The sequence below is a fragment of the Centruroides vittatus genome, unplaced genomic scaffold, assembly GCF_030686945.1.
Source record: "Centruroides vittatus isolate TY-2023 unplaced genomic scaffold, ASM3068694v2 contig_1230, whole genome shotgun sequence".
NCBI classification, from domain to species: domain Eukaryota; kingdom Metazoa; phylum Arthropoda; class Arachnida; order Scorpiones; family Buthidae; genus Centruroides; species Centruroides vittatus.
The window spans coordinates 39632-66982 of NW_027120792.1; the positions used below are offsets into that span (position 1 = coordinate 39632).

The 27351-nt window shown below is 31.2% G+C and overlaps 1 protein-coding gene across 1 annotated transcript; it reads right to left on the reverse strand.

The window, feature by feature from the left end:
* Positions 1–703: 703 nt before the first annotated feature.
* On the reverse strand, positions 704–26192 carry LOC136987844 (uncharacterized). Its single transcript, XM_067285595.1, has 16 exons — positions 26080–26192; positions 23912–24081; positions 13590–13704; positions 13186–13391; positions 12914–13114; positions 12100–12195; positions 10964–11056; positions 7737–7870; positions 7532–7649; positions 6807–7459; positions 6446–6744; positions 4763–4950; positions 4476–4681; positions 4090–4398; positions 2119–2176; positions 704–1015 (listed from the first exon to the last, which is right to left on the reverse strand). Exons 1-16 carry the CDS (start codon positions 26096–26098, stop codon positions 848–850), a joined length of 3033 nt encoding a protein of 1010 aa, XP_067141696.1. The 5' UTR covers positions 26099–26192; the 3' UTR covers positions 704–847.
* Positions 26193–27351: the final 1159 nt, after the last annotated feature.

Sequence of the window (27351 nt, forward strand, 5' to 3'; positions counted from 1 at the left end):
GTACGAAGATGGAAACCGTGCTGAACGAATGAACGCAGACGAAGGCTCGATATGTCATTTGGTTTTGTGGGATTAGAGCAAGACTCCTGCTGATTTTCATCGTGAGGTTGTTCCAATCTATGGCCACGATGTCACGAGTGTTCAAAGTGTGCGGAAGACAGTGCCCGACCGCATATAGCTAGCGGAACTGCGGCCATGTTGGAATCTTGGCACTGGGAAATTCTTTCCCGCCTTGAATACAGTCTGGACTTGGGACTGTTAAACTTTTGTTCTCTCACTTGAAAAAACACCATTGAAGTCAACACTTCTGTTCTGAAGATGTGCAGCGGGTGATCAAGTAGTAGCTACATGCACAGAGCCCATTTATCTATGCCACAGCTTTCCGGTATGGCAAGTGGTGTCCATTTGGAAAAATAGACAAAATATGGGACGTTTCTAATAAATTTTATGCTGTAACTTGTTTACTTTGTTAGAAAAGCAATAGGATAAGATTTTTCAACTCTCCCCTGTATTTTAATTGTTATTAGGCTTTCTTCTATTATAAAATTAAGTTAATTCTGGAAGATTCGTAAAATTTTATCAATTAGAACTCAATTTAAGATTTTCTTTTACAACTTTAACCAACGTGTTAAATAATCATCACTATTAAAACCGAAGTAAACAACACACGCATCATTGTATATACGTAATATATTTATATATAACATATAAAAATATATATAAAATCCAAAATTACATACAAGTATATAAAAAAAAAACATTAAGTAGAAAATATATCATTTCTGAGATGTACACAGAGACGACTAAGTGCCAAAAAAGAATCAAAAAATATAATAACTTAAATATATTATACAATATAAATTTTCAACTGATCTTGTCGGAATGACATTTGCGCTTCTTGCAAGATACGCATCCGTGGGCCCATGGGTATTCCTATTTTTTGAAGTCTGTCTTCTGTTAGATATGGAAGTTCCATTATACCGATCTTCTCCATTTCGAATTGCGGGGCATATTTCTGTAAAAAAAAAAATAAGCTCAAAATATGTACTTATGTAAGATAATACAGGGTGCCCCATAAATCTGAACGAGAAGAAATTTTGCACTACTACTAAAGATTAGTAAAGAGAAATAAAGAGGAAAAGATGGAAAAGAGGAATAAAAGCACTACTAATATAAAGATTAGTAGTGCTTTTATTCCTCTATTCCATCATTTGTCCGGAGAACCATATTTACTTAAAAGGAAGAGGTTACACCTCGCAATTAGTCCATACTTTCTGCCTTCGGTGGCACCTCTCACAAAGCAAAAAGGATGTACTGTACGTATCCAGGTCATTGAAATCTCTCTAGTAAAGTAAGTTTCTCATTGAAAAGTAAGTTACTTTAATCCGAAAAAGAGCGTTTCTTTATTTTCTAAAAAAAAAAAAATTGTTTCTGTGATGTGAGAATAGGAAGATTTTCCATCCGGTAATCCAACATCACGGTGTAACAAAAACTAAAGGGCGGAATGACCTTTTGTCGAATATACAGGAATAACTTGCGTCATTTGTGGTAAATAATTAGCATTTCGACAAAGTAACTAACGGCGTACACTACCATTTGCATGAAAAAGGTTTCCTGTATATTCATAATCTGTGTTGTTCAAAATACCAAAAAATGCATACCCCCGCCCTGTATTTCCGTTCGAAATCGAAATAATAAACAAAAATCAAGCTATGATTTTTCGATTGATTCTTAGAATGCAAGCATAGTGCAATAAAAGTATCACTCCCCCTCAGATGAGGGGTGATACCTTTTACTGCACTACGCTTGCATTCTAAGAATATTATAAGGATTAAAGTCGCGTGGAATTCTTTTTATATTACAATAGAAAAATTATGATGCATTGTGCTGAAAATCAATTTATATTATCTGTCAATATTTTCGAATTATGCTGTTGCATTCAATCATTTTAATAATAAAATTATCAGTAAGCTGTTTAGTAATAAGCAAATCAATTAACGATTACACTTGTACTTTTTCAAGTAATAATTTATCAAGTAATAAGTAACATTTATCTGAATATAATAATCGATATTTTATCATCACACGAGTACAAAAAATAAATAAATAAATACTTACTTCATAACCAAGCTTCTTCAGAAATTGCCTTAAGAGAGGAGGTTCGTCTCCAAAAAATCTAACAGAAAATTTAAAAATTAAACTGTAAATTAAGTTTAATTAAAAGATATATTAATTTATTGGATGTTTAAAAGTTATGAAGTGATTAAATCGAACGCTATGCCTATAGATTCTTGTAGATAACGTAGATGCTATAGCGTTTTATGCGTATTGTTGTGTTTGTAATTAGGGCGAGAGCCTTTCGCTCTGGGGGACCCGAGCTCGAAAAACCCCAGGAATTTTTCGGAAGTGGTCCTTCCGGATACGTCGGACTCCATCCCTCACCATCCGGTTGCCCCATTTTGGGCCTAGCCGAACTTATAACGGGATTGCTAAAAAGGCTCTCTTAGTGTTTACAGTGCTGAAAGAGTTTTAAAACAACGCCACTCTGTCTTATTTTGTCACACTATTTTTTATGTAATTATTAACAACAATATAATATACCCATTTCTTAAGTTAAATCGAGTCTGTCATTGAAAGAAAGTTGCAATTAAACAAGAAATTCGGGTAAAAAAATGAAATGTCGTATTACATCCAAGTTATAAAAGAATGATGAAATTTTATTTGTTCTAAATTTTAAAATACTGTAGAAAAATTAAAGTTTCTCGTACAATTTATTCAATTTATTTTTTAAAAAGCCAGGAAAGTCTATTTTAGATTTTAGTAAAAAAAGAAAAAACCGGCCTCGTTTTCTAATTTTCATATCTTAGAATACTTTTTTTTCAATAAATACGATAGAATCTGTCTAGTCCGACACACCCAGTAATCCGAAAATCTGCGGGGAGGCTCGCATGAAAATTTCATGTTATCCCTTGTCGATGTATTGAGAATGTACTGTACAGTGCGTGCGATTGGCAATCATCATTAATGCGATAAAGTAACCTGTGAACCAAGTGCGTTATTTTACTGTACAATACGTACTGTACACACAACAACACCCAGTAATCCGACAATCGAAGCAGAACACGCTGTTCTTCCTTACAGAAGTGTTTTCAATGTCTGCAAAACCGAAGGAGAGATCATGAATCTTATCATAAACAGATCTGAATCAGGTTATTGTTCTCTCATTCCTGCTAGCTAAGACCTAATACGGAGATAATTGAAGCCATAAATTCTCTAGTGCAATATGATCTTGCGTCTAAAAATCAATCAAGGAAAATTAATGATCTGAACTATTTTATTACAGAAAATTTCCTGAAAATTTTGGAATAATTTTAAAAGAAATCTTCATAAATGAAAAGACGAAATGGAATTTTTAAAATTCTATTCTACAATGATGACAATTTATCAGGAAGTAAACTGCAATTTTAAGAAATAAATTGAAACATTAATTTAATTCGGATCAATTTATGATAAGTTTCGATTTGCAATTAAAAAACCAATAGATTAACGTTAAAACTCGTACTCTGTATATTAACTGAAAGTTCCAGTTCGTCTGACTTAGTTTAAGTAAACTGCCGGGGATAAAAATACGGTTCGGGTATAAAATTAAAGCCCTTATCCTGTAGATGATGCCACTAAATAGAGATTTCAGAAAGGTGCAACGATTCGGATGCGACGAAGTGGCAAAGATACAATATTAAGTCTATGGGACAAATATGTCCTGGTCTCATTCCCTGTTAACTTTAGTCCGAGCAATTATATTTTGTTTTTTGCGGTATTTTTATTATTGTAAATACCGAGGTCAGTAAATGTACTGTACGTACATTTTACTTACTAAGACCATTGTTTTTTTCAACCATCCCCTCAAAAGCCCTGATATAGGCAGCTAGTTTCTTTTATTTTTATGTAAATTATTGCTTATACTCGAAATATAAGCACTAGCATGTAAATGGTTTTGATTTTTGGTCTGTCGTGCAGAAAATAAACACAGTAAAACTTATCTAACAAAATATATATACTGTGTATTTACTTTAATACTACATTACTTACTTTGTAAGTTTTTGGACCCTTCCGGGACTGATTAACTCTAAAATTTCTTTTCTTAATCTGTCCCAATCTTTACTTTGCGATGTGCTGTGATGCCCTTTACTCGACCTCACGTGATTTTCGGTAGTAGTGCCACTCGAGGAGGATAACCGAACTAACTGCAACTGCTCCTGAACCCAACCGACATCTCTTCTTAAGCTATCTAATTCTTGTATCAACATCTGTTGAGTTCTCATTTCTGATGACAAATGTGCAATGCTTCTAGCCAGTGTTATCACGTGAGATTCTAACCGTTGTAACCTCTTGCTAGCACTAAAACAAAGTTAAAAAAATCAATATAATGTTTAGTAATAATCACGTAGAATGTTAAATTCTGATGTAAAATATACCAAGATTTGGAATCTTTCGATTTTCTTCTATCAGTATAGCCTCTTTTATCACGGAAACTGTGTGTACCTCTGCTTACGGAGCTTCTTCCAGTAAGTGATGATAAACTTCCGTATACCCTTCTTCTAGATGGACGAAACAATTCCGAACTCGTTCGAGAATTTGTTGCATTGCAATTTGTTGGTTTCACGCCCAATATACGAAGGATCTACACGAAAATTTTCATGGTCTTAATAAAAAAAAAATCAAATTTTTTGGATCTAATCAATATTTTGATAATTAGACTAACTTCCGAGTACATGAGTTCTAATCCCTCTAACTGTTTTCGTATAACAGCAACTTCTGTATTGTCTAGATTACTCGTTGTAGCGCTACATTCGCTACTGTAATCGTCTGGTTCGTCTAATAAACTGTCCATATCCAATCCAGTAGTTGTAGAAGTCATGTCTGCATCTACAGACTCCGCATAGATAGGGCCTAGGAAAAATAAATTTGGAATAAATTTAAAATATATAAATAATTTAAGAAATGTAAAAGTATGCTGTAAACAACTTTCTCTTGCATCTTTCATTAACAGCTGTTGTATGCGTCCCTTCTCGCGTATAATGTGTACCTCCCGCGTTACAATTGAATGTGTAGGGTGCTGGGAAACACCCTCCTGTCCCCCGTCGATGTCCGGAGGATCCGGTAATTAGGACCCCCGAAATTCCGCGAGACACCCAATCGCTACTTCCCTCAGTGCGGCGGTTGGAGTGTTCGCGTTCCTAACCTCATATAATGCGTACCCCTGCGACAAAGTGCGGTTGGGAAGGGTATGAGGGACCCCCGATGACGAAGACCCTCGAAATCGGGCGATAATTATATAATTCTCTGTATTATAGTAACAATTTTCAGTGTTTTTTCCAATGGTTTTCAGTATCAACAATATAATATCTGTTATCTAATATTTTCATCTGTTTTTGTTTATTAGGCAACCGCATCTTAATTTCCTACAAGATATTCATTAATCATTACTGTGGACTTTCCTTTATACATTTATAGTACTAAAAAACAATCTACACCAGGGTCAAAGTCTGCTGAATGCGCATTGAATCCGAATCTTACTTGTAGAAATATGATACGCCTCTATACTACCACCTAATTGCTAAATATTTCCTATTAATGATTGCAGCCATCAGTTGATACCATGACTGTTCTCGTTCCTGCAGTCATTAATGCAGTTATTTAATCATGTAATTTATCAATCATGAAACATTTTTAATTAATTTTATCAGTAATTAATAATGCTGTACTTGTTCTCATTCTAAGAGCATGTACTTATGAAATGAAAAAAATAGAGTTGCAGCAAAATTTCAGAAAATTAATTTTCTCTTTTCGAAAAATTGTTTATTTTTCAATTATTTCAGATTTTATAAAATAAGTGAAAAATATAAACTGAATAAAAGTGTAAGATGCGTGCTTCTAGTCCTTTATTTTATATGTTGAGTGTTACTTGTCTACTTGGAACTTTCTTTTTTTTAACTAGGACTTGTTATATTGAAGGGAGTGAACCAACACAAATTCGTATTAAAAAACCTTTATTTTTGTGGGTCCATTCCCTTCGATATAAAAAGTCCTAGTTTAAAAGACCCACCAGTGCCCGAGTGGATTAAACCACTGAACATTGAACACTGGTCGTGGGTTTGCGCCTCACCAAAGGGCTAGCCACGTGGAGTTTTCCAGGTTTTCTTCACGTTAGTAACACCTAAATAGGGACCAGTTTCCCATAAAAGACCTCCCGTGAGGCACACCCCCCTCTGCAGATCGTCCATATATCGCGTTGCAGTATACAAGTCAAACCAAACAAATCTAGTTAACAAGAAAGTCCAAGTAGACAAATTGTACTCAACATGAATAAAAGCAGTTTCATATTGGATGAAAGCTACGAATATTATGAAGCTAATATACAATTTAAATGAAAAAAACAATTTACCTAATGATATTTTTGAAGATCGAACTCTTGGTGAAAGACGACCAGTTTTGGTGCAATGGCCACTTTGATTGCTGAGGTTTGCTCCTATCATTCCTTGTCTATAAGAAGAACACATGCCAGAGCGAGTACAAGGTTTATTTCTCGTTTCCCAGAGCTTTGTTGGAGATTGAGATGTGGAACTCAAGGGTTTTCTGTGTTTTGAGGAACTCGATATATCTTGTCTGGAATCAGATATTGTAGATTTCTTTATGTAATCTTGACCGCCTTGCTCGATATTTGAGGGATTCAACATTGTGCTACTACAAAATACAGTTTTAGTATTGTTCCACGACAATAAAAGTTAAGAAAATAACAAACTTACCTCATAGAATGATGATATTTTGATTCTGGTGAAAGACATCTCCCGATTTCTGGGGTGTGAGGAGGCGATAGAGGAGGAAGAGGCGGTGTAATAGAAAAGCTTTCACTGCAAGTACCGTCGGTTTGCAAATTTACTATAGCATTTGCTTTAACGACAGCTTCTAATTTGTGGCTTTTGCGGTTCCCATTCGTGCTCTGATCAGAATCTAAGCTGCTGTCTAAAATACTATCCACCGTACTAGGTCCACTGCTCTTTGCACCCGTTGGACTTTTGCTACCCATGATTCCACTATGCATAGTTCCTCTACCAGATTCTGAAGAACTCTTGTACTGTTCGCTCGAAGTATCCGTGGAATCGCGTAAAATATCCGGTTGAAAATAGCCCTCTTGAGTCTTGATCTTATTTTCTACCTCATTGATTCTTTCCTGATAACATCTCAAATTTCTTACAGAATGATAAGGCCCTTCTGAAGATGCAACGGAGGGTTGATCTTTAATTTCCTTTTCTTGTAATCGTGCAGCCGCACAATATGGTATATGCTTATAAGGGCTATTTTTATCGTCTTGACTACTTTTCCCTATAGAACTCTTTGGTAATATTTTATCATAGTTGTAAGTCGTTGTCATGTTATGTGACATATTTTCATAATTAGTCTTTAAAAAAAAAATTGTATATTTTAACAAATGTATTAATTATACAGCAACAAATGTAATACTTTTACTTACTCTGCTCATTAAATAATCACTCCAGCAAAGATTCTGTGTATCAACACTATTCGTTATCACTTTGTCCAAAACATTTGAAGAATTCTCATTGGATTCAACGATATTCTGGCGAAGTATTCTATTTATTCGTATTAAAAATCATTTTAGCAAGAAAATTTTTGGGAAATTTTTAATATTTTTCTATCGAAAACAAATATTTTAACACCTTCCGTCTTCATTATCGTTCGACGAGGTTGCACCTTGTCTACTTCTACATCCTCCACCAGAAACGTTTATGATTTGTCCTCCTGTTTCATGTTTATCCGTGATGCTCCCTGGAATATCCGTTTCCGTTATCCTCTAGAAAATTACACACACAACATTATTTACAACTTACTTTCTCTAAATAAATATATATAATCCGTCAGATAACACGCAATACATGCGTTTGTGTTGGCACAAACACATGTAGTTGACATCTATTTCGCTTAATATATCAGGATGGGGTAAGGATTAAAAAACGAAATTTGGCACGGTGGTTTGTATATGAGGGGCATTGATGCTATTAAATTTTGGTGGCGAAAGGTCGAGTGGTTTGGGAAATACAGGGAGGTCATATATCTTGAGAGAAGTAGGACTTAATGACGAATAGAATCTTCGTCAACATTTACACTTTCTAATAAAACTCACCTCTACCCTCAAAATTAAGTTTTTTGCCATTTTATAATAATTAAAAATATGTAAAACTTTAATAATAAAATCTGATAACAGATGGCGCTACGTACAATTTTATTTTTTATTAATAATAATCCTCCGAGAGTGTTTCCTCCTCACTATTAGTGTACAGTAATTCCTCCATTTATGCGAATTCACTTTAACAGGGTTGAAAATTTTTTTTTAACTTTAAATAATTAACTTAATGGAAATAAATGATAGTTAAAGTATAGAAAAAAAAAGCTGCAATTTTAAATCACATTTTAATTTAAATTTAAACGTTTTGAATTGAAATCTCGTGACTTCGGTATATAACTCGTTCGTATATAATTAATTCCGGCCTACTAAGCTTCCCTTCCAACTATATAATTAACGAATGAGAGACAAGCAGACAAATGGACGGACGACAGTGGAAATGTGTAGGTCTTCAACAATCTATTTAGTCGCCGTTTTAGTGGAACCAATTACACTGTATTTGGGCTGCAATTTTCAAATTACGGACCTATACATTTCTACTGTTGTACGTCTGTCCGTCTGTCCTTCGTTAATCTCGAGAAAGGAGTTAGATAGATGAAGATTCGAAGCAGTAATTAATCCTTACTAGTTTAAAAAAAAATTATAATAATAATAATAATAAAATAAGGAATAAGTTCCATATGACATCTTGCTTAATGACATCATTTAATATCTGATAATTGGCTTCGATAAGCGTGGAATTTAAATGTTAAACCTTTAAAATCCACTGATTTAATCAAGAATTCTCACACTCGATGAATAATATTCAGAGGAATATATTGATTGATAAGGGGGCAATAACCAATTCTCTGAAATTCGTGGAAGATTCGTTTCCATTTATTTATTATTTTTTTCTTCTTAATTCCACGTTTCTCACACGCATTGATTAGTACAGGTACTCAGAAGTCTCTGGTGAATATTCACGAATCAATGAACCTGATCATTCAGAAAGAAAAAAATAGAAAAAAAATCACATTAATTAAATTTTTTAAAGTCACTGGGCCAATGGTGAATCCATCTCAATTAACGTGACTTGTCTAATATACATTAAAAACACATTCTGGATTTTTTTTTTCCTACTGATTAAAGGTAAATTACCGTAATAAATTACTTGGGATAATCTGATAATATTACGTATGAAGTGTAGCGGATATCTCGATTATATGATACATTCCTTTCTAGAAGAATTCGCGTCATAAAGATTAAATATAATGGATGGCAATAAATGTAATGAATTTTCCTTTAATTTAATGACTATTTTTTCCTTTAAGGATCGGGTATTTAATGTAAAAGTTGTCCAACTGTTTTTCGATCTTACGTATTTTTTTAATTGTTAAGCCAGAAATTGTTTATTGTGACGTCGTCGGATATCGTGGTTACAATTTGTAATCACGCGATTTCTGGCCCCGAATCTGGTCTCGATTTTAATGTACTTAAACTACGTTCTCGAGATTAACGAAGGACAGACACGCTGACGACCCAATTAACGTGTTGAGTGATAGAGTTTAGTAATGAGCATATTAAAACTCTATCACTTAAATCGATTGGATAAAGCTATAAATTATAAAACAGAACAATTATGGTTCGCTTTTAAACAAGAAAATGCTTTTGTTGAGCTCGAATGCACATTTATAAAGCTTTTTTGGTGTGTGCTGCGAAGAAATGTTTACAAAACGAATGTTAAACAGACCAAAAACTGTGGAAAATCTTCTGTTCGGGAAGAAATGAGTTTCCTCCTCCTTAAATTACCCTTAAACTTTCTAACAATGGCTCTACCATAACTCAGTTTTCATTTCAATTCATAAGAATTGCAACTGTGTTACACAAACTTAAGATGTGTTACAGGGGAAAGCTGTGTAATTCCAGTCACAAAACACATCATTGTCTTTTCACGTCTATTACGTAAGCAGCATAGTTGTCACCAATAATTTTTGATATTGTACTAAAAGAAAACAAGGTCCCCCTATATAATAAAGATAATCGAGGAGAGATATTGATTAAGGGGGTGATTTGTGAAGGGTCTGTTTGTGGGTCTGCTCAATGCTCGATAAGACTTTCATACATTTTTGGAAGCAGATTGCTCTGAAAATTTCATTGATTACTATAATTCTGTGTGTTATATTTGGATTAATACTATTTCCTGTGATCAAAGGGAATGCTTTGCTTTACCTCTTGCATGAAATAACCTGATATTCCCTTAAATAAAAGTAAAATTGAATAAAATCCTTACTACAGATGAAATTAAACATAAACCTTACGGAAAATATGCATAAAAATTAAAGGATAAATTTATAAGAGTCTCCTTTAAACTTCACTTTTCAAAGTTCGATAATGAAAATTGGTTAATGTTACCTATGGTTCCAAAATGGCGGCTCGTCTCTGATTCCAGCAAATAGAAGAAAGGAACAGTGGGGACGCACGTTCTAACCTAACCTAACCTATTCTAATAAATTACCATACAGTTGTCCCTTGATAATAATTATGGTAATTTATTAGAATAAGTTAGGTTAGGTTAGAACGCTCGTCCCCACTGTTTTCTTTCTTCTGATTGCTGGAATCAGAGACGAGCCGCCATTTTGGAACCATAGGTAACATTAACCTGAAAATTAGTTAATTAAAAGCATTTATAGTAATAAATCAAGAGTCGAAATGAGTGAAATATAGCTAAAAACTGATTATTTTTCAGTAGATATTGCTTAAAATATTTAGCAAAATTTCACTCACCACGTCACTAACGGATGTTGCCAATGCAGGGTTGTCGACACCATCCCCTTTAGAAACTGAAGGCAACAATAATTTGTCAGAATCAGCTTCCTGCTGAAAAAAAGAAAGAGAAAAAAAATGTGCAAATACATGAAATGACAAGGATTAAAACTAGTTTGCTTCTAAATCTTTACAAGTTCTCCTAATTCCATTTAGACCTAAATCTAATTATGAATCCAAAAACACGTTACGGAATCCTTTCAGAGAAAGACATCTTGCTCCTCATCATCGTCATTATTATTTTTAATTTTAAATAAATGGCATAAACTTGATAAGAAAATAAGTGAAAATTCAAGTTCAATGTCCTATTTTTCATTCAATGTTTTCTCTACGCTTAATGAAGTTTTGTATGAATTTCATTTATTTTCTGAGTAAATCAATTAAAAAGTAATATAAGAGATTATTTAGATGAAATAAATGTTTGTTTTTTTAGCTGAAAAAAGCAATTATAAATTAAATTAAATTGAATTTGGTAAGTTAAAATGCCTGGACTCCATTTTACTATCAGTCCAGAAAATTTCCCAGAAAGTTACAGCTATGTGTAATGATATGAATGCAAGTACCACATTTAATCAAATTTTTATACAAATTTTTAAAAATTATCCTCAATAAATTGCCAAAACACCATATTTTTTTATTTTTCTACTTTTTTCCACATTGATTATCAACAAGAAACGTGCTGAAATGACAGAAAATTAGTTGTAAGCATACCAGTATGGCTTAGAATTAATACAAAACATTCGACAATTGTTTATGAATTAAGTTATAATTTCGAATATATTTCTGAAGAAAAATCCCTACTGAGACACGAATACGATTTCCTATTCGCTTATATACATATAAAAAAGAAGTAGATTTAAATATAAATTATTTATAAAACAATGCTTATCTCACGAAGGGTAAACAAGACAATATTTCTTAAGATCTTCGAAAATTTATCAGCACGATGCTTAAAATTCAAAACAGGACACGTTCGTTAAACGAGTTAATCGTAAGTGAATCCCTATTTCACATGCGACATTTTGTTTTTTTTTTCTCCCCTCCTTTACAACGAAGAAGGATTCTACAAAAAAATCTAACAGTGATAAATCACTTACCTGAGGTCTATCTGTTTTCCTTACATTCGATGTAGTGGATGGATGAAGAAAAGATTTAATTCTTTGTTGAAGAGAACTGACCGATTTGAAGGTCGTCTAAAATTGAAAAGAGTTAACGTCAATGACATACATTCACATCGATTAACAAGTAGAAAGGTGTCAAGCTGTGTTCTGTATTTAAATTTATATAATAATAGTAATAAATTTCTATTTTCTTTCTTATTCAAACGAATTTCTGTCATTCTAACAAATCTATGTACTTTCTAAATCTATGATATCGATATTAATTACCTAGACTTTCTATAACAAAGATGAATGTTTCGATTATTTTCTATACCTTGAAATGAAATTACTTGGATAAAATAAGCTAGCAACGTTATTGCTGGACTTTCTTGGCATTTGTTTTCGTCTATAGTAATTGCTACCATTATCTTTAAGCCTTCAGATTGGTTCGGGAAATATTAAGAAGAGGAAGCCATATCTCTCGAACCAATTGTCTGATTTTTCTGAAAATTTCTAGAAACATTTCACCCTAATACACAAACCTCCCTGCAAAATTTCATAAATTTTGGACAAAAGACACAGAAGTTATTAAGCTTCAAAGTAGGTGAAAAAATCATCCTCCCTCCCAAACACACTAATATCCATATATACAAAAATTACCCCAACTTTTTTGTTTTCATCTCTCTATGTTTCAAGATCCCCAGAGTCCAAAAATGTAAAAATCTTGAAAGGAGGAGTCATTTTTTTTGACCGATCGCCATACTTTTCCTCTATTGTTGTTATTTAAATATAAGATATAGATTAATCTTACTTTCTGCTCCTCAATCCATGCCTGTGTTCTACAAGTTGGTATTTCCGAATCGTTGCAGTTCTGTTCTAAATCACCATTCTGGCAAAATTTAAATCCTTGAGGCAACTTTGAAATTCCCAAAGAAGTAGGATTTGAATCGATTAATCGACCCGCACTTGCAGCTTGGGTTATTGTTGACGACGACGACGATGATCCAAGTTCCTAAATGCATTCATTATACGACGTTTAACAGTTTGAAATGTGTTACGTACACTTAAATAAAACACACTTACAGCCTCCTGTCCATTTTTAGACAGTTCAGAAGTCTCTGGAGGAGCAGGAGAAGGACATCGACCTCTCGTTACAAGCGAATGCCTCAGCCCATTACTGGCTCCAAAAGGATAAGGTGGTGCTCTATACGGTGGAGGGCCTGACGATGGTTTAGGAGGTAACAAGGGTCTGGGAGAATACTGGCTGTTGGACAGATCTGGTTGACCAGCTATAAACAATAGATGAAACCATCTGTAACTATCCACTAATGATTTTTTCTTTGTGACTATTCTTAGTTCATTATCGTGAAATTTAAGAATTAACAGTTGTGACTTATAATAGAAACGGTTAAAATAAATATTCTTTAACCGTTTAAAAATATATATATATATATATACATTTAAATATCGTATATAATTTTATTTACCGCAACGTCCTTGTGCGACTGTTGATGTATCGACTTTTTCACTCCTCGGAAATCCATTTTTCCAATTGGAAGAAGTGGCATTATCCGAATTGCCTCCAGCATTCTGTGCAGCTTGCTGTAAATATTAAAATTAATATAATATTGCCTCACAAAACTCCTAATCTAACACCGAAATAATTATATAGAATTAATTAATTTAAAAAAAAGAAATGATAAGTTTTACTGTCCGTTCTAGATCATTATGCAGTTATTATGCATTGTTTAGGGAATTAATTTAGGCAATTTTTAATTTAGTATTTTCAATTTTTTTTAACCTTTCGAAGCTATTTTTAACCTCTATACATCATATTGATTGATAGTAATGATTTAAAAAAAAACGAAATGATAATAATAAACGCACTTTTAAACAATCGAACGAGATCAAAATACCAACAGGAGTGACAGAAATAACTCTAGAAATAAAAAAGAAATATCCTTTGATTCATTCGATGTCAGCGACCTAAAACATTACAGTAATAATAATAATAATAATAGCATAAAAAAATAAAAGAATGGCTTAATAACGTACACGTCCGAGTTACATTCATGTCCATAATTTCGATCAGATACGTCAAGAAGCGTATCATTCGAGGACAATACTGCATTTGTTACTTAAATTATACAATTAACTTTAAGGAATTTCATTTTAAAATTCTTTTTCACAATCGAATTTATAATATAAATTGCAATTTCACAATATAAATCCCCGATATTCCACTGTAACATTCAAAATTGGGACAATAACACTAGCGTATTATCATCTTACACTTGTTACACGAATAGAAAAAAAAACACTTTGCTGTATATTGTCTGACAGCATCTGGTATCAAGTAAGGGTCACTGGAACTTCCGTGCTTTCCGAAACACGAAAACGTGATCGTTATTGATGTAAAGTCGTGAATAATTCCAATTGGTTACATCAAAAAACACGTGTATACGCGTACACATAACCTCACCTAACGTCATTAATAATTAACACATTTATGTACTAACGAAGGAAAAAATCCCTGTGAAATGTAAAATTGTCTTGATCGAAAAACAACCATTGAATTTTTAACAAAATTAAATCGCACCTGATACTTTACTTCGGCCATAATGATACCAGATGATGATTATCACGTATAGTAGCAGGTGTCATGTATTTAAGACATGATTTGGCCTCCATGCTCCCGGTATGATGAAACCACGGTTTCATCACGGCTATTCTAAGCAACTAACATGGCAAATTAAACATTTAAATTTATGTAAATGACACAAAGGAATGGATTTTCTTTGAACTAGAATTAAAAAAAAAAATTCCCTAAACTACAGATCTTACCTGCGCTTCTTCCATAACAAGCATCTAGTGTAGAATGAAGAGGATGGTGGCACAATAGCCTTTCACTGCTACAACTATTGTATTACAGACATGAAGTCTGTCACACGATATAACCTGTCCTGCAACCGTAATCAATGAAGAAGAGTTTTAAAATATATCGGCGTGGGATACAGACTGAATCACAGTTGGCTTTTCCTTCCGACCCAATTATTATACGAACGTCCATATCAAGTCACGAAGCCCTTAAATAAAAGAAAAGAAAAGAAAAGAAAAATGTCTCCCCCTCTTCGAGCTGGAACTAATTCCGTTGTAAATACTTATACCGGATACGTAATTCGTCCTTCGAAATGATAATTTATATGGAAAATTGTCCTAGAATTATTTAAATTACGATTAAATGCACCAACTTAGAATTCTTCTTACGAGTTTTATAAATATGATCCTTTAAAGACTGAATTATAATGATATTTTTTATCATAGATCCGGGTTCAAACTGTTTAAGATACTCAATCCAACATACAAACGGACGGTTGGTGCCATTACGTTAACCATTTTCAAGCGGTCAATTGAGTTAATTTAGAAAAAACCTTGTAGAAATTTAATTTATACGATAGAAAAGTGGAAAATACCTCAAACTTTAAGCAGATTATCTTGTTTAATTTACAAAAAAGCAAGAATTACAAGCAGAAATCCTGTAAATTCTAAGTTATGGAGCAATAATTTAGATTTTAAAAAGGGAGGAGGTCCTTCGATTTTTGTTTAAATTAACTAATTGACAAGCTCCCAAATTTAGGGGGGAGGATAAATTTTAAATAAGGAATAAATCTGCGGCACAGTTTGACTTCCTGAATGCCAGATTATTTATTTAAAATTTTAATTTCTGTTTTTCGGTGGGTTCAAATTCAATAAGGTTAAATACGGCGCCACAATTAGGGAGTGGCCCGTCTTTTTGTATCTAGAATAATTATTCTAAGTGGAAACACCCGACACTCAATAACCTTCAGAATTTTATGTGCTTTTTAAAAGCATAAAAATTCACTTTCTGATTTATAACTTCGACTTTTCGATTATTAAAGTACAATTTATTGGTTCCATTTTTCTTTTTTCTTTCTTTACACATGAGAAATCTTCCGAAGATAATAAGTTTATGTGCTGAATAATAATTATAATTTTGGTATTTTGCATCAAATTAGCGGATTAACTTTTTCTTTTTCTTACAATTTCGTTCGAAATATAAATTAATTTTTTATTTTTAAATTGCCTCTTCGACTGATAGAAATTTTCTAGGAAGTTCGTATGCTGCATCCATCCATTGCTCGTCTTCTTGATTATTTTTATGTAAATGATTAATTAATTAATTATAATCTATTGAATTTATTCATGACGATAAATGCGGTTTAGTTTTAGTCTCGCTAGTCTTTAGTCTGTGTCTTGCTTTTTCACCTGTTAAAGTTCGTACGCTGTGTCTACGAATCGTTGCTCTCCTTCTTAATCATTTTTATAAAAATAATTAATTAATTATAATTTATTGAATTGTTTAGGACGAAAAGTATGATTTGATTTTTATACCCGTGGTGGCCCGACCGTTCGATACAATTCGGAACAAGTTCTTTCTTTACGTAATTGGCGTAAACATGATAAAAAACCCAATCGAATCGATTGATTTTTTTTAGTTAATTGCAATTAAATAACTTAACTAAGTCTTCGTAACGGTTATTAACTGACTTTTGGATACGATTTTCAATGAACGAACCTGGAAAATTGCAGCGATTTCTTTATTATTATTTTTTTATATAAAGTAAGAAATCATTTTAAAATATTTATGCTTTAAAAAAACTGCAATTGAATGCAATTTATTCCGCTTTTACATTCTTAACGATCTTCAGATAAAAACATTTTAGTTATTTATTGTCGTGTTCAGCAATGCGAAAAGATTCTATCTAATGAAGCAAAGAAGACTTTTCAACTAGAGATTACACGGCCCGTGCGTAAAAGTTCGCTTCCTTGTATCTATAAAAACACTCTGATCACTGCAATATATATATATATAATATAACCTAACACCTGCAAAAATTTTAATATGTAAATTAAATATTAATTTAAAAAGAAAAAAAAAACTCTTTCCGCCCCGTGAACACTAAGAGGATCTGCTGTCACATTCGGACAGGCCCGTAATGAGGTATGAATGTAGAGATATTTAATTAGAATAATTAGAAATGAGAATCGAACCCACGCCTCTACCCAAGCGAAATGGAGAAAAAATATTTCTAGACAGGAAAGAGAACAATAAAAATCTATATTTTTAGGAACTGAACCCACGCCTCTGTTAAGAATAGACGTCTTTTTTCTGTGTTTTAAAGGATTTGAAGAGATGCCCTAACAAGCATAATAAAATGTTAACTAAAATAAGATTGGAACCGTACCTCTGGATTCGAATCTCTAGATATACAAGTATACGTATACAGAGTGTGTGTGTGTTGTGTGTTTATACTGTATATTAATACTTAAAATTCTGTTATAATACTTGATTTTATTATTAATTATTATAACGTAGACTTGTTAAAGCTTATATAATTGTCAAAATATCACGTTACGAGAAGAAAAGACTGTCGATTTTAAGCAGATTAAATTCGTTTATTTTCCCAATCGAATTAAATAGCACGTCGGATTTAATTACGTTAATAAAATTACCAATATAATTAATTTTAATGTGTTTATTTACGTCATTTAATTGTTTCTTTTTCTTCCTTTATAAACTGTATTAAAAACTATAAATTTTTAATGGAATTTATTTTCCCTTTCTGGAAGCCGTGGCACATTAATTGAATTTATGAAAAATGAACAAGAATTATTGAGCAATAAATATTGTTATATTTTTATACTTATGTATGGATAATGCCAATTTTGTTTCTTATTTTCTTTCATATTTATGGCATGTGGCACCCCTCAAGCACTACTACTCGCTCCTCAACCTTTACTTCTTGGCATTAATAAAGGCGCAAACATCAGTTCTAGACGATTCACGAACCCAACTGAGAGGTTGCGACTTACAAATTAGGAAATACAAGCCTAAAGTATTACGTTAACCTTAAAATATTGCGCAAAAAAGTCAGCAGAAATAATTAAACTCCATCAATTCTTACTGTACGCATCCCCCTCTGACATTAACGACAAAATTTACGACATTAAAAAAAAAATGTCGTAATTTCGAAATTTTAGTATTTATAAAATAGGATTATGTACGGTTTTTCTGTAAGAAAATATCATTTTTCTATTGTATAACATTTAACGTTAGTGCTATTACAGTAACATATTAGTAAATCTGTCACCGTAATGTCCTTGATATACAGGTTATATATAGCTTCATAAATCTTTACGTTTACTTTAGTCACGTAGATTGATCGTGATATGCCTACGAAAGGATATCAATAATAAAATTTCAAAAAGTTCTTTTATTCTTACAGAGTATAATTATATTTATCTGTACTTCAATAGTACTAACAGACATAAATTTACTTCCATTTAAAGTAAAATTAGTTACTCGCACTTAAAATCACGAGAGCAATTTTAATACTTGATAATAATTTATCGAAGAAATAAAGCAAGAATGATATCTTATCTCCTGCATTTTTAAATTTTTAAGAATTTCTTCATTGTCTGTCAATTTTTTTTTTTTTACAGACTTCCACGTGTTAAAAAGTACTTTGAATGCTTTTGCAGTTCGTTAACCCCACAATAATCTGTCAAGATGATGATAGAGTACAATTGGGAAAGCTCTTTAAGATGGGCACCATCTTACAGAGCATCAAAGATTAAGTGATTCAGAGATTTGCAAGTAGTTTCACTTCGTTTTTAGAGGAAACACTCGAGAAAATAATAGAAAAACAAAACAGAATTATCTGTAACACGGGCCTTTCTAATCAGCTTCCATGTTTGCCACCGATATAAGGCCTTAAATTTTTACATTTATATAAAGATAAACACTTATTTCGACAGTGGCGCGTTATAAATTCACGGGGGAGCCAGGCGAATTTAAATCAGGAGGCTCTAGGTACAGTGTTGCCTTCACTCACGAAATTTCTTTAAGAGAAATATTTTCTTATAAAAAAATTAGTTTGTGGCCCCTTGTTTTGGCGAGGGCCCTAGGCAATTGCCCTTTTTTGCCCATAGAATAAAGCGCCGCTCACTAGCAATGCAATTTTAACCCCTACATTAACTCAATTGATGTAATTTGAATCACAAACCTCACGCCATGTTCGAGTTTGTACTGAATCGGGCGCTTCCAGTTTAAACCCCCCCCAAAAAAATAATCATTGTTAGAGTTAGCCTTAAGGCTAAATTTTGTCTTAAATGGAAAATCATCATTACCAATTTTAGATCGTTAAGTTTCTTTATGTCTATTACATACAATTCGAAGATTAAAGGTCCTTCAAAGCAATCGAAACCTAAAATCATCATAACGATAAACAAGAACCAAAATCTTTTATTCTTTATTATATAAAAAAAAGAAGAAGAAAACACCATAAACCAAAAACTACATAAGAATGGATGGGGTTACTACAATATGGTCACGACTTTCTATTCGAGGCAACCATATTTCACACTAACTTGACGTTCACTATAATTATACTTAATGATTTCGGGTGTTTTTGACCTTCTTTCCCTTCACTTCCTGATAGATAGAAGAATGGTCAGCCATTTTATGAATTCTCCGGTATCATTCAGATTTTCGGATAGAATTGATTAAAATCTAGAATATTGTTACAATACCATATATCATTCATGGAGTAGCTTCTAAATTACATTCATTTGCTTAGGTTTCTATTGTATATTCTAAAAAATATTAAATATAATTGTTTTTATTACGCGTTTAAATTTATTATAGAATTTTCTGTAATATTTTTACATGTAAATTTCAGAAATTTCGTTTATAAGTACGAAAAATTTATAGATGGTTTCGGTTTTAGAAAAAACTTCTGTCGATTTTTTTCCTACAATATTGCAGAACATATTCTAGAAGAAAGTTATTTTCTATAAAAATTTCAATTTTCTTTCATTACAGCAAACTTTATCATAGATATTAATGTTACATTCGATGACATTATAGCAATATTTTCTCTAGAATATGTTCTACAATATTTTATAGAAAAGTATTTTTTCTATAATTTAATATTTTAGAAAATTTTCAATTTTCCTACATACAACAAACATTTTAACAGATATGTTATAGAAGTCGACAATATCTTTTCCAGAATATTGTAGAACATATTCTAGAAAAAATAATTTTCTACAAAATTTTTAATATTCTTCTATTACAGCAAACATTTTCATAGATATAATGCTACCTTCAGTGACATTATTAACAATATTTTCTCTAGAATATGTTCTGCAATATTGTAGAAAAAAATAATTTTCTATAATAGAATATAATATAGGAAATTTTCAATCTTCTTCCATGACAACAAACGTTTTCATAAATACGTTATAGAAATCGGCAGTATTTTTCTAGAATATTGTACAACATATTCTAGAAAAATACTGCCGACTTCTACGCTGACACTAGCCACTTTTTAAAGTCTGAATATATAATATAATACATAATATTAATTAATCCAGCTTTTCTACAACGTTTTATCATTATCCCAAGCAAATATATTATAGAAAAATGAATAGAAACGAGAGCAAACTACAACAAAGGACCGATGAATGGGGTGAACAAACATCGACTTTGTATGCAAGAGATTTGGGGTGGCGATATTAAATTCTAATGTTCACCAGCTCTAACAATCGAGTTAATTCTAAACTTATTTTATTATTAATTCATTATTATTATTATTTTAGCCTATTTATTGAATGAGAAAGTCGTTTATTTTGTAAAGGACAAGCAACTTTTCTGATTCAATCACGTTTGTATTGCTAAAGAGGTCAAGCAAAACAAAGAAAATATATATATATATATATTAAAAAATAAGCCCAATTATTTAGAACTAATCACGATGGTCCTAATCACTTGTAACATAATTGTCAAAATTATCTAACGAGCGCGTGAAGAAGCTGCCATTCTTAATTTCAAAATGAATAATGTAAATCAATTTTTTTTTCTTCTCTTTGTGGTAACATTTGTCTTCAAAGGCGTTTCTTACAAAAAGTTAAAATAGGTCAATATGGCGACGACCTTCGTAACTTTTAAAATCTCTTGGACAATGAAATTATCGGTTCATCTAAAAGAAATTTTAAATGAAATATCCTGAAATTTCCCTAAAAATAATCCAAAATATCATTTTTTTTTTTTTTTATGGTGATGCTTGGTAATTTGGAAATACACCAGTCTTAATTATGTTTAATTGTAATTATTTTGCCCTATTTGAAATTTCGCATGTTAATTATAATATTTTTTACAGTTTTATTAATAAAATAAAATAATTTCTTCAATTTTTTAAAAATATTTTTACTCAATTTTTGCACTGTTGCATTAAAGGAAATGAAATTTTATTATAAATTTATGAGAAAGTTTAAAGGAAAATTGATAATTTCCTATAGAAATAAAATTATATTCTCTCGTGTATTAAGTGTTATTATTAAACAGATCCTCAGAAAATTATGGTGATAATCAGGATTAAAATTTCTCTATATCAAAATTGTTAATGGTCAAATTTTATTATTTCAAAACTCATTAAATATATTTTTAAAATTAATTTTTAAAGAAATTTCCAGCACTGGAAAAATTCAAATTTTTATCTCCACGCCGAGAATTAATTAATTCATAAACAGACAGGCTGACAGACAGATGTCAGTGAGAATTTACAGATCTGCAATTTTAAAAATTGCAACTCAAAAATAGTTTCTAATTTTACTTTATACATTTTTTTTTTTTTTTTTTTTTTTTTGCAAAATTTACGTTTAAAAAAGATTCATTTTTATGCTACTTTTAAAAAATTTTCCATTGTCCGTCTGCTCGTCGTCCATCTGTTCTTCGTTAATCTCGAGAACAGATTTAGATGAATGAAAATCAGCACCGGATATGGAAATCCGAGGGGAGGGAGGCCCTATATACGAACTTCCGGTCTTGACCGAATGTCACGCGATTTCAATTCAAAATTTTTATATTTTATAAATTAAAATATGATTAAAAATTGCAGCCAGTAGATGTGACCACATCACAATATGTAATTTCGATTTCTCAGATTAAGATATAATGAGAAATTTAATTTGAAATTAATGAAAAAAATACTAAATTAAATTTTTGTTTCAGAGATTCAGCTTCGAGCATTAACAGAAACAACTGGATTAATTAGGATCCGAACAACCGACTTTTAAAAAGAAATTAATATAAATTATCAATATTTCTCAATTATATATATATATAATTATTCTAAAAATTTCATGTTTACATCTCGAACTATTTTCGAGATTTTTTAGAGAACACACGAACAGACAAACGGACGAATTGCTAACGTAACCTATGTTTTTATTGCTAAAACTATTTGATTACGTGCTTAACTATGGAAATTTATGGTATGGTCCTCGTACATTAGCTTAACACGTGTAAAAAATATCTGGAAAATTGTAAATCCTAAATAATATTCAGTTATAGTTATAAAAATTTAAAAGATGGATATATTTCTAAGAAAATTTAACACTAATTAATAGGAAAAATAATTTCAAATCTTGAAAATGTATTAAAGGGAACATTATAGTAATAGAATTATTTAGAAAATAATCTAAAAATGTAATAACTTTAAAATAAAATAAGGACTCTACAACAAAGTTTTAAATTAACTAAGGACTTCACAACAAAGTTTTAATTAACTAAGGACTCTACAACAAAGTTTTAAATTAACTAAGGACTCTCACAACAAAGTTTTAAATTAACTAAGGACTCTACAACAAAGTTTTAAATTAACTAAGGACTCTACAACAAAGTTTTAAATTAACTAAGGACTCTACAACAAAGTTTTAAATTAACTAAGGACTCTACAACAAAGTTTTAAATTAACTAAGGACTCTACAACAAAGTTTTAAATTAACTAAGGACTCTACAACAAAGTTTTAAATTAACTAAGGACTCTACAACAAAGTTTTAAATTAACTAAGGACTCTACAACAAAGTTTTAAATTAACTAAGGACTCTACAACAAAGTTTTAAATTAACTAAGGACTCTACAACAAAGTTTTAAATTAACTAAGGACTCTACAACAAAGTTTTAAATTAACTAAGGACTCTACAACAAAGTTTTAAATTAACTAAGGACTCTACAACAAAGTTTTAAATTAACTAAGGACTCTACAACAAAGTTTTAAATTAACTAAGGACTCTACAACAAAGTTTTAAATTAACTAAGGACTCTACAACAAAGTTTTAAATTAACTAAGGACTCTCACAACAAAGTTTTAAATTAACTAAGGACTCTACAACAAAGTTTTAAATTAACTAAGGACTTCACAACAAAGTTTTAATTAACTAAGGACTCTACAACAAAGTTTTAAATTAACTAAGGACTTCACAACAAAGTTTTAATTAACTAAGGACTCTACAACAAAGTTTTAAATTAACTAAGGACTTCACAACAAAGTTTTAATTAACTAAGGACTCTACAACAAAGTTTTAAATTAACTAAGGACTCTACAACAAAGTTTTAAATTAACTAAGGACTCTACAACAAAGTTTTAAATTAACTAAGAACCTAACAATAATTTTTTGGAATTAAATAAGAATTTGCAGCATTTTTTGAAATTAAATAAGGATTTTTACAACAATTTTTAAAATTAAAAAAAAATGAGAAAAAAACCTACTCGAAAAGAACAACTGTTACGAACTTCTTTAAAAAGATAGCTATACAATTATTAACTCGGTTAAAGAATTAATTAAGTTAATAAAACGTAACTTTATAGAACACATTTAAAAAAACGCAAGAGAACAAGCGAAGCAACGAAGTGGCAAAGTATCAGAATGGACATTTCTTACCTGGTGTAACCAGCGAGTGGTTCTCACACCAACCACGAACATACCTTCGACTGTAATGCTTTGTACACGAGTGTAGTTGTTAGCCTCGTAGTCACTTACCTGGAGGTCGTGGTTAACATTCTTGGTCTGCATGAAGAGGTCACAGGTTATAGTACCGGGTGCGGTCTTATCTGTTGAAAATAAGAGAGAGTGTTCTTACATGCTATTGACATACAACGTACATACATATGTATAAATATACATACAAACGCAATTCGTGCTTTACTATTTTGGTTAAGGGTACGATAAGAGAAGAGAATTGCCATTGTTGCATTGTTTTATTCGTTTATAAATACACAGCTTAATTAATTAGCGAATAATCGATGATTAATTTTGATTTTTTAAAATATTTTTATGTTTTTTTCTTAATGGAAGATTAAGAAAAAAATTGATAATTTTAAGTTTTATATTGTTAAAAATGTAGTTTTATATTGTTAAAAATCAAAATGTAGGCCCTATTAAGAATTATTTTTAAGAAGTTTATTGAGAAATATTTTCTAAATTTGGCTCTTTTGGAACTGCTGGATTCATTTCTGGCTCCCTTAAAGAGATGCAAACAACTTTCTAAGGGTACAGAAGTACAGATTTGACTCCAAGATTAGACAAGTTTATGATGTTTTTCCTAATTACTTTTATGCTAATGCTAATAAATTAAAATTTCATTTAAAAATATGCTGCAAAATATTCGTTATAAAAATACATGTAAAAATCCGATTTTATACACGTATATTTTCACCTTACTTTCATTAAATTTACGATTATAATGTGTAAAAAGTAAATATATATATATATTTTCAAAAAATCTTTAAAAATTCTAAAATTCCTAAGGGCAAGTAGATGCAGCCAGACAAACAGGATTAACTTAGGGCAAGGACGTTGAATGGCCTCAATGTTATTATTGGTGTTGAAACTGAAAATCTCTAACGGGAGGATCGTGATCATCTCTTAACATCCGGATATGCTTCTCTTGTAACTAGGTGTGTCCTGTCCAGGAGAAAATTAGGCCACAAACTTCTTGAACAGGATATAGCACCTCATTTTACATTCTGTGAGAACATTTTCCTCTTCTTTCAGACCCCTATACTTATCAATTATTAGTATTATTATTATGTTATAGTTTCTTGCTTATGGTTAAACTTGATGTACTGTACATTTTATTTTCCTTCGAGGTATGAAGTTTCATTATTAAAATCTCTACTAATTTAATTTAATTTTTCGAACTAAATTCTAAAATTATCTTGTTAAGAAATTAATCTGAAATTTTCATTTTTGTATGCGAATTTTATGTCAAATCGAAGAAAGAATTGTAAATTTAGCCATAATAGTAATAATTTAGCTATGGTCCGAACCCGTGTCTTTCCAGTATGACTTAAATATACTGACTCTTAAGATGTTGAATACGTTTTTTTTTTTTTTTTTTTTTTTTACTTTATTCGGAGAATCTTATCCTATATGTGTATGTAATTCTAAACTTTATCCCATTGTACTGTAGGATCCGAACCCTTATTAATAAGAGGGTTTCGTTTGAAGGCACGGATTCAGATCTCATTTAAGATCGAATTTATCTTTACTGTTTTCAAGGATAATTCAACTTAAACTACTCAGAGCAGAAACCTTTAAATGGAGGACCCGAAAACAAGAAATAATTTATATTTTCCAACCCCATAAACATAAATTTCATTTGTCAAAATGTCGGAACGTAATCCTGCGATCACACACCAACTCTTAAGTACATATAAAACAACATTCCCAGACTCATTCTTGTTCCATGTCAACAAGTTCTTTACATGCTATTCATGTTATATTTTAATATTCCACTAGAGCAAACAGGTTCTTATCGATTAAAAAAAAGGAAACAAAAGAAATTAACAAGGATAATTTAAATTCGTTTATTGTTTGTCACTCATTAATAACCTAATTAAACTTTATAACGACGTGATCACACGCGATCACATAATATTTGTAATGCATTCATCTCTGACCCCGTACTGTATATATATATATATATATATATATACATACACACACACACACACACACACATAAATATATATAAAAAAAGAAGTCAATTAAGAACTAATTACTGATTTTATCGTAATTTTATAAATAATTAAAAACGATTTTCTTACCAAAATATATGGCCTTCATCTAGTATTATTTATCAATTATACAACTTGGTATAACCGTGAATCAAGGGAGAAACTTTGTTCGAGACCAGCTTACTTAGAGGAAGGAGTCACTGTGTGATCTATAGGACCCCCTCAGGAGGGAATTATAGGTGCAGGAAATACGTCATCGATCATTTGTGTCGGAAAGTCTCACCCTTTTTACGTCACTCCTTAAAGAAATTACTTTCTCGAAACAATAGTGTTCGTTGGTTTCGTTATCTTCTTCCCATGTTTTTTATTTAGATTTTAATGAAATTTATTCAATTTTTGTAATAAAAAAAAAAGTTGCTTATTTTTTTGGTTTTATTCGTGTATAAATCTTTGCTCCACTTATTCATAATCAGTATACATTATTGTTTTTACAAGTCTTGACCTATTCTAGTTTATTTCCCTGCTCTTTTTATGGAAAATTTTAATCATTTCTATTTAAAAAATTGTGTAATCTTAGTTTATTTTCTAGCAGACATTTATTCAATTATACCATTTAAATAAAATTCCCTATATTGAATTTTTAACAGCTAAAAGCAGAACAGTGAGATCAGACACACGAACAGACTAACAAGACGTACTAAATAAAAATAAAATTTCCTTCGTCTGTTCGTGTGTCTATCTTCGTGCTTTCTTTTCGAAATTCAAAATTAAAGCTAAATAATTTAAATTTTATTGCTATAATTTTTGTTGCTTTAAAGAACAAAAAGTATAGCTACACGGTTTCAGATTGGCAATTAAATTTTGTATTAATTATACTCGTCTGTTCGGCAGTCTGTTCGCTATATTTTCTGGAAATTAAAAATAGATTAAAGCCAGTCTCCATATTATTAAAAATAATTCTGAATGGTGTATCATCTTCAAATAATTTTTTTTATTATTATTTTAATTAAGCAAAGGAACAAGACGATTGATGATTTTTTTTTCTTTTTTTTCAAGTGAACTATGGGGAGAACCTCCAGCTGGGAGTTGTTCGATTGATAAGCCACCAACTGTTCCAAACACAGACACCTGCCGGAAATAGACTGTCTATTTTGACATTAAATGGAAGAGAGCAACACTACAATGGAGATTCTGTTAGTAGTGTAGTTTTGATACCAATTTTCTAATTCACAATTGCTCCAAACACCTGGGACACAGGAAACAGATGGAAAATTTTCCATCTCCTAATGATTTTTTCTTGATTTCTATGAATATGGAGCGTTTCGATTAATGTTCTTTTCCTTAACGGATGCGATCAACCTG